General features: G+C 29.8%; 1 protein-coding gene across 1 annotated transcript; it reads right to left on the minus strand.

The window, feature by feature from the left end:
- Positions 1-3,266: 3,266 nt before the first annotated feature.
- LOC110690483 lies at positions 3,267-5,470 on the minus strand. The gene is made up of 2 exons (XM_021867331.1): positions 4,562-5,470; positions 3,267-3,989 (listed from the first exon to the last, which is right to left on the minus strand). Exons 1-2 carry the CDS (start codon positions 4,901-4,903, stop codon positions 3,576-3,578), a joined length of 756 nt encoding a protein of 251 aa, XP_021723023.1. The 5' UTR covers positions 4,904-5,470; the 3' UTR covers positions 3,267-3,575.
- Positions 5,471-12,858: the final 7,388 nt, after the last annotated feature.

Below are 12,858 nucleotides of genomic sequence, written 5' to 3' on the forward strand. Positions count from 1 at the left end.
ACTTTTCTTTAGGTAGACCTTATATTCAGGCGTATATAAATAAGACTTGTATACGATATTATGTACTCGGGTATATTTAAAAGGTCTACGAGAACTCCGTAGTAAGTAAACATATTTTAACCAAGGGAGTGAAAAGGAGCAAGAGTGTGAAGAAAAGAATCTTTACAGAAAAGAACAAGAACTCGTCTTTTGATTGTAACAAGTGGGTAACGGGTTTTAACTTACCGAGAAGGGGAGAGTTTTGAGAGAAATATGAAAACAAAGAATGTGGCTAAATTAAAAAATAAAAATAAAACAGGAATGTTGGTTTAAAAAAAAAAAAAAGAAAAAAAAGGGTGGATAAAAGAGTATAACAACAACAAGAAGAAGAAAGAAAAGAAGTCAGAAAGGAGGACAAAAAAGCCCCCACAAAAAGCAGATTCTCTTTTCTGGGGTTTCCAGACTATCAGAAAACCACTGATATAGATACTCTTTTTAGCCTGCTCTTTCTCTCCTTCATCTATTTTCTGTTACCTGGACCTCTTTCTTAGCTTTTTTAACCTTCACATCCTTTTTAATCTTCAAATCTAGCTTAATATTCTTTCTTAATCTTAATTAAATTTGGCAAATCTAATTAGTACTAATTGTTCTTGATCTAAACTTATCTCTTAATTGTACTACAGCTTTATGTTTTAATATCCGCGTCACATCTTTCGGGTTTAAGGATCTTTTCGGTTTAGCTTAATTTCAGTTTACTTTAATTCCTAATTTCTTTCTCTTATAAACAATTCATTTTAGCTCTATTCAGTTCAATTCAACCTCAATCAATTCAGTTGTTTTCAGTAAACCAAAACAGGCCCCAAGTCTTGAAAATACTTCCTCCGTTTTTTTACACTTGCAACACTTGACTTTTATACTATTTACTCTGTATTTGCTTTCCTTTGACTAACATTGGTCAATTATAGCTAAAAAAATTTTGTCATGCAGAATCTTGTAATTTTCATCTCGATTTATACTATTTATATTTATAATTTTCACATATTGATAATCAAAGATATTAACTATTAAAGTATGAAAAGAGAAGTGTTAGGAAGTATTGTACTCCGTATAACAATATCCAAAGGGAGACGTTTCAGTTTATAAAAATCAACCTATTTCAAATCCATATTAGTTAGAGTCTAGTAAACACATACGCACAGGATACCCGTGATCTAAGCTAAAAGAACAATAAGAGAGGGAATATTTGAAAGACTGTAACATGGACCATAACGAAATGGATAGTAGTAGTACAAGTCATGTTACTATCAAGCAAGAGAGAAAATGAACACAGTATAGGTTCTCTTTCATCCTGCTGCTGCTGTTGTTGGTGGTGGCAATTTTAACAGCAAAAACCTGCTTAGATTCCCCTGACGAATGACAATGAGAAACCAAACGAACAAAGGTCTCTTTGGTTTTTTTTGTTTGCTAGTGTTTCCTATATACTGTTTTACTGTAACATTATAGCTCCAATTTAGAGGTGTTTTGCCTCTATACCAATCTATTCTACCATCAGACAAATACCATTGTTTACAGCTCATCTGCTCCCATTCTATGAGTAGTATTTAAAGGACCATTATTTTTTAAAATGCATCAGTTTACAATATATTTGCCGATACATAACTTTAACCATTAATATATTTAACTTCTTGTTAGAAAATTGTAATAAAATTATATTACGGAATATAAAACTAGGCATTAGGACTAATCTAATGATATATTATACAATAATATTTATTTTATTATGGTGAAAAAATATAGTCAACCATGATATGTAAATAGTGAAAAAGTCAAAATGATGCATTTTTTTTTAAAAAATGGAGGAAATATTCAAATGCTCTGTATGTTCATTCTTTTTTGGTCTTTCTATTTGGGTGTACGAAGTAAAAGTGGAAAAAAAATAAGGGAACTGAAGGAATAATAACATATCGAGTGGTTTATAATACAATGTCAACATGTTTTAGGATCGAATCGGCTTGCATTTTTTTTGAATGATTAATAAATACAACAAAACAAAGTTTAAAAATATGAAGTAGATTTTTAAGTAAATAAGAATAAATTAGTCTTGAGTATAATTAAGGCAAGATAGGCAAACTAATAATAGTAGGAAAGATAATAATAATAATGTGGGTTAATTAAAAAATAGAGTTGCTAAAGGATAACAATCTAAATGATTTAAAATTAATGTACAAGTTGATCAAGGCGTACTGACTAGGAGCAGGTGGTAAATGATTGTGTTAACCCCATTATATATGCTTCTTCGTATATAACTTCAAGTTGTGACATTGATGAGTATGGATATCACCTCCCGTAGAATAAGGGTCAAACTACATGATCATACTTTCGGTTACAACTTAGCTTTTATTCTTTTTAAAAGGGAGAAGAAAAAGATGGGCAAAAAAAATAAAGCTTTCCTAGTCAACCATGATAAACGTAAAGGTTAGGACTGCTTATACCTACGTGGCGACGGCTGATTTGCTTGCAGTTCAACAAACAAGATCAATATTGGTAAAAATGGCCTCTTATTTGACTAATTAAGCTTTGATCATGGTCTTATGAATGCTTATGACTTAATTGAGTTACTTCTATAAGTAAAAGATAGCATGATTATATTGTGAATGTGAGAAGAATTGTGTGATGTTCATTTGAAGGGTTTTATCATGTCATTACAAAACTATGTGGAGAATTGTGAATGTTTGTGAGGCACAAATTCAATGACATTGACAAACTGACATACATGTATAGACAAGTTTTAACGTACAATTAAATGACCACTACATAAGTACTCTGTATGTATTGTGATCAATATATGGTCCATATTATATTGAATTCTAGTAGCTCACATGAAGTATTTAAGTAATAATCAAAGGAGTAAGAATTAAGCATCTTTGTTAAATAGTACAGCTCATTGAGAACACTATAACATGAAAGACCAATAAATGACATAAAATTTAAAAAATTGCAGTCATCAAGAAGCATGTTTGTATACATATGCAATATGCCAATATGCATGTACCAGAACACAATCAATCATTTGTTTTAACACTTTGTAGTTTTTTGACATTCAATCACTCAATATATTAAATGTCAAAGGCATAAACATATTAAATAACTAATCCATAGTCAATGACTAACTCATAAATCATGGATATAATTTTCTTAATTAGATAATCTTGCATAATTTATGGAGGCAAAAATATATAAAATGAGACAAATTAAAGAAAAAGAGGGAGTAGTAGACAAAATAAAAGAAAACCGAAAATATAATATTTATGTGAGCATGGGAGATAAGAGAAAGAACAAAGAGAACAAAGCTACAGAATGTCACAATCAAGAATCAACCATTCATCCACCCCTCTCAACTCTTTCTTCTCTTTCTTCTATCTACCATCAATTCACCTTAATTAACAAACTAAAAATTAAAAAAAAAAAATACACTTTCCTCCTCCATTTCTAGGATTATAACTAAAAAAAAGATTATATAGACTTTAGAAAAATGGAGTTGGTTTATAATAATAATGATGATAATAATAATGTCGGTTTAATTTGATATTAAAATTCTAAGGGGAGGAATTATTGGCAGCAAAGTGAAGAAGCTGACCAGAACATTTGGGGCAGTCTTCTTCATGTTTAGGCACCATGTAGTACATTAAGCAACTCTTGCAACCTGCCACTACTAATACTGATTCTTGGTTCAATTCTGGCTCTTGTTGTTGTTGTTGTTGTTGTTGTTTCTTGAGTGATCGGAAACTCCCTTTTCGATTACTCGAACACGGAGATGATTCGGTTGATGAACTCTCACTATCATAGCAGTTGCTCTCCTCTTCTTCATCCTCGTCCACATCTTCATCCTCATCCTCATCCTCTTCCTCGCCTTCTGAGTAGTAATCACCATTGTAACCTGTTGCTGTTGTTCTTGGATCTTCCTTTGCTTTCATTCCATTACTCCAATTTATGTAATATAACTCCCCTGTCTGTCATTACACATAAAAAATTTCATACTATTAGGCTTATTTGTGTATGACATTGCTGAAAATTAAATAACAAACATATGACTTCTATCCACCAACCCCAACAAACCCATTTTTTAATTTTTGAAATATTTGGTGAATAAACTTATAAAGATTAAAACTTTATCTCCAAATAGAAGAAAGCTAAATGAAAAGCCATCCAAATTTGCAATTGTTTCTTGCGCCATTTCAAGATAAAAATTCATAAGCCTTTTTTTTTTTTTTTTTTTTTTTGGAGCAATGCATGCAAATTAAAAAAAGAATAAAATTATAATAACAACTACAACCTATCTAAAACTCTATTGTAATTTCAATTTTAATATTGAATTAGGGTTTCATAACAAAAGAATCTAAAATGAAAAATTCCTAATGAATGAACATTGAATGCAAGTAGTAAAATCAATCAATAGAAGTAATTAATAAAAGGGTATTTATTGACAAGAAAACATTAGAAGAATCATACAAAAATTAACTACACAAAAGTATCCCTATCAACCCCACAAAAATAGAGATGAACCCAAAAAAAAAAAACGAACCTTCAAATCAAGGCATTGTTCCCAATGGTAAGGGAGAGAAACATGGGAGTTAAGTTCAACGAATGTTGAATTTTCATCTGAAGAAGATGCGGCGTTTGAGCAGTGTTGTTGTTGTGTTGTTCTTGTTGTTGTTGTCGTCGTCGCGCCTACCAAAGATTGATCGTTACCACGCCGTCTACCACGGTTGTCATTTTTATGATTGTGAATAATTTCCGGCGAATCAGACGACGATGACCGCCCTAAACCACCGCCACCTCCGCCGCCACCTCGGCGAGTTCTGGTGGTTTGGTTTAAAGAGCAGTTTTGAAGTGATCGCTCTAATGATGCGGTTATTGTTGCCATTTGATTGTTTGATTTTTAAGCAAAAATAACTTTGCTAACCAAAATCTTTCTTCTCCAAATATAAAACCAAATTTATTTTTTTTTTAAAAAAAAAAGGATTTCTTTCAAACAAAAAATAAAAGAAAAATTGTTGTTACGAAAAATGAGAGAAAGAATAGAGAAAAAGGGGAGGAGAGAGAAAGCTGGGGTTTGTTAAGAGAGAGATGAAAGAGGAAAGAGCGTGTAATTGTAAAAGAAGGTGTTGAAAGAAGCAAACACAAAATACACAGTGGTGGTGGTGGGGGAAGACTTTCCATGAGGGTATTTTGGTCAAATTCTAAAATTACAACTAACAAGTAACAACAAGTATACACGCGCCAGCCTATTATTTCATTTTTATTTTACTGTCAATCATCATTAAAATTGATTGATTTCATTTATGGAAGTCGAGGAATCTCATTATTGACTTAACTAATTTTCCTGATTTTTATGGTTAAATCCATGCCTTTTTTTTAATTTAATTTTTTTTTAATGCAATTTGTTTCTTTAACATTATTAACATTTGTAAATTAGGAAATATGTTTAACAATTTTCTTTGTAATTAAAATCAAAAAATTAAATTCAAAAATCTTATAATTCGTCCATTATTAAACTGTTGGATTTTAAGCTACATCAAAAGAAAAAGATTTGATCGTTGTAGTTGCGTACATTCACTTGTCATGCGACACCCTCAATCACGTTATATTTATCTTTCTAATAGACTATCCTCCTAGCTTTACGTGAAAGGAATTATATATCAACTTGTATAGTTTAAAACGCGTGACCTCATAAAGTCATTATTAGATGTTAGATTTAAAAATTTGCTAAATAATTCATCTCTTTCGTTTCTGTTTTGGTTATGACCTTTTAAGCTTTCACACTTGTTTGTGTATAAAGTTATTCCTAATTAATAACTGGAAAACTTTTGTATACACCCGGTTTTCAGTAATTTACTATACATCGGGTACACTTTTGTCAGATTTAGTGTCACTTTTGTCAAATTTAGTGTCACTTTTGTCAAATTTATCAATGAAGCATAAATAACACTTATATATGTCAGGGTAACTTTTGTGCGTTTAAGTGTAACTTTTGCACATTTTATTGTCACTTTATAATGGATGTTCAGTAACTTACTGAACATCCGTTTTATTTAAAAGTTTGTGTTAATAACTAAGGGTCTGTTCTCATTGACTGAACTCAGTTGAACTGAACTGAACTGAACTTATTAGAGCTGAACTGATGAATTAAACTGAACTGAATATTTTATAAGAAAAGGAAATTATGAGCTAGGTTGAACTGAACTTATTAGAGCTAAACTGAATTGAATTGAATTGAACTGAAAATAATCGTATGAGAACAGACCCTTAATATTGAAACCGTTTGTCTTTCCTTCGTAAAAGTACTGAGTATTTATAACCTAATATTCACTTTCTACTATTATTATTTTTTCTTGCACATTCAAACGAAATATTTTTATATGAATGTATTTTACATTGATATTAAGTAATTTTGTTATAAAAATGAGCATACAAATTGTATATTAGGATACTATATTCGGTTAAAAAATTAGGATACTATATGCTGTTCTATTTGCTTAGTGTGTGTGATTCATACATAAGAATAAATATAGTTTTGTAAGTACTTGTTAAAAAATTGTCTTAATTAGTAGTTATTAATATTCAATTGTTATAATTTTTTACTTATTGATAATTAAAGATATTATCAATTAAATTTTTTCATTGGTGGCAAACGTGCACAATGAATACATATTGCTTAATTAAACATGAAGGGAGTAAAAGAGTATTTCAATAATCTATTCAGTGTATAATTTGATCACATCAATCCCATTTTTCAATTGAAACTACAACCTTTCAATTTATAAAGAGAATTTTATTAATTCTACTTACACACGGTTTTTTCCCCCTTCTTTTTCTAAAACCGTCATACAAGTATAAGGCTCTGTTCTTTTGAGCTTCTGGGCAGAGCAGAGCAGATTTCAGCAGAGCAAAGCAAAGCAAAGCAGAGCAGAGCAGATTTCCGCAGAGCAGAGCAGATTTCAGCCGAGCCGAGCAAATTTTATTATTATCATTATTATTATTATTATTATTATTATTATTATTATTATTATTATTATTATTACTACTACTATTACTATTATTATTAAATATTAATTATTATTATTATTATTATTATTATTATTATTAATAATAATACTACTAATATTATCGCATTATTATTATAATCATTAAATTTTTAAAGTTAAATATTAATTATTATTATATTAATAATAATTATTATTAAATATTATTTAATTGTTATTATTATTAAAAATTAATAATTAGTATTATCTTTAAATATTGGTTATTATCTTAATATTAATTGCTATTATAAAAATCAATTATTGTTATTATAATTAATATTATTAGTTATAAGTATTATTATTACTATTAGTATAATTACTATTATTATTATTATTAAATATTAATTATTATTATTATTATTATTATTGTTATTAATAATTTAATATTATTATTATTAAATATTAATAATTAATTATTATTATTTTTTTTATTTTTTATTAAATATCAATAATTAATTATTTTTATTATTATTATTATTAAGTATTAATAATTATTACAATTAAATATTAATTATTTATTATTATTAAATATTAATTATTATTTATTATTATTATTATTATTATAAAATATTAATTATTATTATTAAATATTAAATATTAATTATTTATTATTAAATATTAATTATTATAATAATTTAATATTAAGTATTAATTTTAAGTAGAACAGAGCAGAGTAGAGCAGATTGAAGCAGAGCAGAGCAGATTTCAGCAAAGCAGAGCAGAGCAGAGCAAAGCAGCTCTAAAGAACGTGGCCTAAGTTAAATTAGTCAAATGTCAAAGTTACATAGAGAGTTAACTCAATTAAATCGCAATCTAACATAAATACATTTTGAAACTATATGATAGGGAATATGGTAATATATACTAGTAGTAGGTAAAGAAAAAAACGAACTTCTTTTTATGATGGAAAGAGGACAGTATTACACCTTGTTGTTTTCATGATAAATATAATAAGTCTTTTAAAATAATAATTAACTTTATTAAGATAAACATCGACAATATTACAATTATATCGGGAAAGAGAAATGAAAGATTGGTCAAATAGTTTGTGAAAAATACAATTCAATCTAAGAGTGTTTTGCTTTAACCGGCAGTAGCTTTCATAATTAATATGAGATGTAACATTTAATTTGCAACCTAAATTTCAACAAAGTTAGAGTTTCTTAAGAAAACATTCGTGGAAAGCTCCTTTTGCCGCCTCCTATATAAGTATATACGAAGAATTATATATATACTCCATTTATTTTTTGGATACCAAATATAAGTACGTACTTACGTAGTATATGACAATATATGACATCTTATTTTATTTATCTGTTACAATTAAACCAGTTGGCTCATCTACATTGCGTCCACTACCCTTTTCCATTAACAAATTTATCAAGCAAGTCAACCAATTCTACTATACCTTAGTTTTTTGTTTTGTTTGTTTTTTTTTTTTTTTTTTTTGAACGGTACTATTGCTTAGTTGATTAGGTTAGGGTAGTTGGGTATCGTAACCCGGCTTCCAACTATTGCGCTAACCTAATCAACTAAGCTATAGCACCGTTCAAAAAACCAAAAAAAAAAAACTAAATATAATTTGTAAAATTGATTGAGAAGTTTAACCTTAGGTAGGTTTCAAAATATTAAATGTGTACCAAACGTATATTTTGGTTGGGTCAAAAAAGACGAAAGGTGAATAAATGTTGGCTAAAATTAAGACGATTAATACAAACAAAGCTGAAGTTTAGGGTCTGTTTACATTTACTTAATTTCAATTCACTTTAGGGTATGTTCTCTTACGTTGAAATTTAGTTCAGTTCAGTTCGGTTCAGTTCAGCTCCTAATTTCCTTCTCTTATAAAATATTCATTTCAGTTCAGTTCAATTCATTTTAGCTCAGTTCAGTTCAGTTCAACTGAGTTAAGTCAATGAGAACAGACCCTTAGTTCAGTTTAGTTCAGTTCAGCTCCTAATTTATCTCTCATAAAATATTCATTTCAGCTCAGTTCAGTTTAGTTCAGTTCAGCTCCAATCAGTTCAGTTCAGTTCAGCTTCAATCAGTTCAGTTCAGCTTCCATCAGTTCAGTTCAGTTCAGGTTCAATCAGTTCAGTTTAGTTCAGCTCAATTCAGTAAATATGAACAGATCATTTGTCTGTATGCTTGTTAATTATTTCTTGGTACTCCATAATATATAACTAATTAACATGGCAGAGCATAGCATTTATATATTTAGAAAATATAGTTAATTAGTGTACTAGTCAACTATATTATGAGCTATTGTACTCGTAGCAATATTTAACTATTTTGACTAAGGGAAGAAAGGAAATAGATGAAACCAAATGGAGAAACATTTGTCTAAGACTACCATAATACTCCGTATATAATTAGACTACTTTTGTTGTTTTGTAGAAGTATGTAATTCTATCCTAATTTTCTTTTTTCTTTTATATTAGGTAGTTTTATGATGATAAGATGGTCTTATTTAAAAAAATTTATCTTGAGTACTCATATAAGTCAAGAAAAAGAAGTCATTGTGTACATAGTAAGGGTCAGGGTCAAGAAAAGAATAAAAATAAGTGAATAAAAAGAACAATTGCAAACAAAATAAAAACTTCTAGCTAGGAAGGGTGACACATGATACAGTACGTACGAACAGGAGCTATAATATATGGTTGCAAAGTGGAATACATAATACAATTGATCAGTATTATTAATAAAATGATAATGAGAGAGACAGACTGATAGATGGAATTGAAGGAAGGACTAAATTAATTAGGAAGAAGGTCCAAGCTCTCAGCTAAGACATGGCCATATATGCTTATGGTATTGTTGTCCTTGTTATTTTGCCTGTTGTAGGAATCTCTGCTGCCATTTTTTTTTTCTGACACTTTCTACTCTTTACCCCTCATTCCAACTCTACCAAATATTCCCTTTGGCCCTCCTCATTCATTTCTCATTTTCCTTTTCTTTGTTTCAGCATAATTTGTTCTCCTCATCTTATTTTCATTTTCTTCGTATTTTAGATAGAATGATAAGTTTAGGTAAGATAGCATAAGATATAATAATAAGCTTAGATAAACTTACATAAGAATTACCGTAAAAGTTTAGATAAGATAGTAAGATAGTATGACGACTCATAGGTTCCAATAGGACCAATTAAGTCTATATAGTTAAAGAGATATTCAATCAGGTCAAGACATACACTAGCTACTATACTTTAGCAAGAGTTGAACTTCAAGCCTCTAGAATTCTGTCTGATAAACAGTTTAGCCTCTGTTCTTTTGAGCTTCTGGACAAAGTAGAGCAGATTTCAGCAGAGCTTCCAACATATTGTGGAGCAGATTTCAGTAGGACAAAGCAGCTCAAATGATAAAGCCTTAGGGTCTGTTATGATTGACTGAACTGAGCTGAACTGAACTAAACTTATTGGAGCTGAAGTGAACTGAATATTTTATGAGAGAAGGAATTTAAAACTAGACTGAAATGAATTGAACTGAACTGAAAATAATCTGATTAGAACAGACCCTTAATACGTAATTATTTTATTTTTTATTTTTTTATGTTAAAAGTCAACATGAACAATTTACAAAGGTAGTAATAGTATTAAAGTGAATAACAATATTAATTGAATTGAATCATGAAAGTTAATTCAATTAAGACAAGGTACATATGAAGTTAGGTTGAAACGCATTGTATTGGAAGTATAACTAGGTAGTATAATTGTAAAAATTACATTCCCTTAAAGCTTAAGCACAGTCAACGAGGGATAATTATGTGATATATTTACAAGCACAAGAAAAATAGCAATATTAGGGAACAAATCCGAGTGGGTTGAGAACATGGCGTGCTACCCCATATTTATCCACCCATACACACATACAGATGATATATCATACTAGTACGTTTAGTTTTTTACTCAATCAGATCATAATATAGTTTGCTTATTGATTAATTAAGCTTTTTACAGTTTGCTTTTTTTATAAATTAGAGGTAATTAAAACAATCATTCTTTCCATATACTCTTGTGCGTGCCTTTTTTTTTTTTTTTTTTTTTGTGAACCCCAACACCCAAGGAAATCCCCCGGCAACCTCGCGCGTATCTATACTTTTACAGATTTTTTTTGTTACTGCTTCACCCTTCTCTAGAATTTCAATCACGTTACTGGTATCCTAGCTTTGTTCTCTTCTCCTTATTATTTAAAGTATTTTGCTCTATTTTTTTAGTGCTTGTTTGAGCTATTCTAGTCTAGTTTAGAATGATCTAATTTTTCTTTGTCTACTATATTTGAGTAATAAAAATAAGGTGAAAAATATGGTACACTACATTATGGGTTTCTTTGTAATTTAAATTAGGGACTAAGGGCCTGTTCTGATTTATTGAAGTGAGCTAAATTGAACTGTTCATGAGAGAAGGAAATTAAGAACTAAACCGAGCTAAACTGAAATAAAGTGAAATTAAGCTGAAGAGAACAGGTCCTAAGGTGAGATACCCATGACTATGGCTCATGAGAAATAGGTGGCAAGGAGCCTCGAGCATGAGACTGAATGAGTGGAAGAAAGGGTTAGCCTTTTACATGTCGTTCATATATGGAACCTCACACAACAACACACGTACGCAACCACAAGGCTCAATATAAACACGATAAAAAGGATGGTCTTGTGAAGTGTTTTTAGTAATAAGAGTTGGCTCAAGTAGTAAGCAACTTGATGTCACTTAAAGGAGATATCGGGTTCGAGCCTCGTCTTATTGTATATTTTTATTTTTATTTTTTGAGGAAAATCGTATATTTTTATTAATATCTAGTTTCTATATTTTATACACTTATGAAGATGAAAATAAAACCGTAATAAGACGTGTCTTGGAGACCACGAAATGTCAAATGAGGCAAAAATTTAGGGACGAAGGGAGTACATGTAAGCCAATAATGGGGTGTTTGCTAGAACCCTCTTTTTCCTAAATTATACTCGTAAAAACCAAGGCTTATTATCCTTCTTAGGGTCTGTTCTCATTGACTGAACTCGGCTGAACTGAACTGAACTGAGCTGAACTGAACTAAACTGTACTGAGCTGAACAGAACTGAACTGAATTGAACCGAAATGAATATTTTATAAGAGAAGGAAATTAGGAGCTGAACTAAACTGAACTGAACTGAATTCTATTTTAACATAAGAAAACAGACCCTTAGTATCAATGTGTACAACTGGAAAAACCAAAAAACCTTTGGATCAACACTTCATTATTTATTAGTAGTGACATTTATTACTTTTGGCTGTTGGGCTTGGACTGTATTTGGGCTTTTAAAGTTTTTCATTGAGCCAAGTTCCTATGGCTGGACCTCAATCCCTTAATGGGCTCCCAAACAATTCATAAGCCTAAAACAACTTAGCAAAAGGTGATGGTGATTTCAATACTTAAAATTTGAGCTCTTCCAATAACCTAGTTGTATTTGTATTTAATTATTCAACATATAATTACTCCCACTGATGCCTAGTTACTAAGAAGCATTAAACCATTGGCTGATGTTTCTCGAATTTATTCAAAAGTATATTAGCACAACTTAATAAAACCTAAAAACTTGATTACCACTTTGATCATAAATTAATTATACTCCGTACTAATTAAGGTATCAATGCAATGGAATGCTGAGCATGTATCGCACTTTGATCATTTGAATATTGCAGCCGCACCGCCATTTCACCCCAACATTACTGAACTAAGCATTATACACCTTACAATGTTAAATTTTCAACTGTATTAAAAAATTAAAATGCTCTTAACTCCTTAATTAATCCAGCCTGGTTTTTCACTTA

This window comes from Chenopodium quinoa, unplaced genomic scaffold (genome assembly GCF_001683475.1).
Source record: "Chenopodium quinoa cultivar QQ74 unplaced genomic scaffold, ASM168347v1, whole genome shotgun sequence".
NCBI lineage: Eukaryota > Viridiplantae > Streptophyta > Magnoliopsida > Caryophyllales > Amaranthaceae > Chenopodium > Chenopodium quinoa.

Bases quoted from the DNA above. Each gene is read 5' to 3' on its own strand.
- LOC110690483 (XM_021867331.1), bottom strand. From the start codon at position 4,903: ATGGCAACAATAACCGCATCATTAGAGCGATCACTTCAAAACTGCTCT. The intron at 3,990-4,561 runs GTTCGTTTTTTT...GTGTAATGACAG, and splicing joins AACAATGCCTTGATTTGAAG to ACAGGGGAGTTATATTACAT.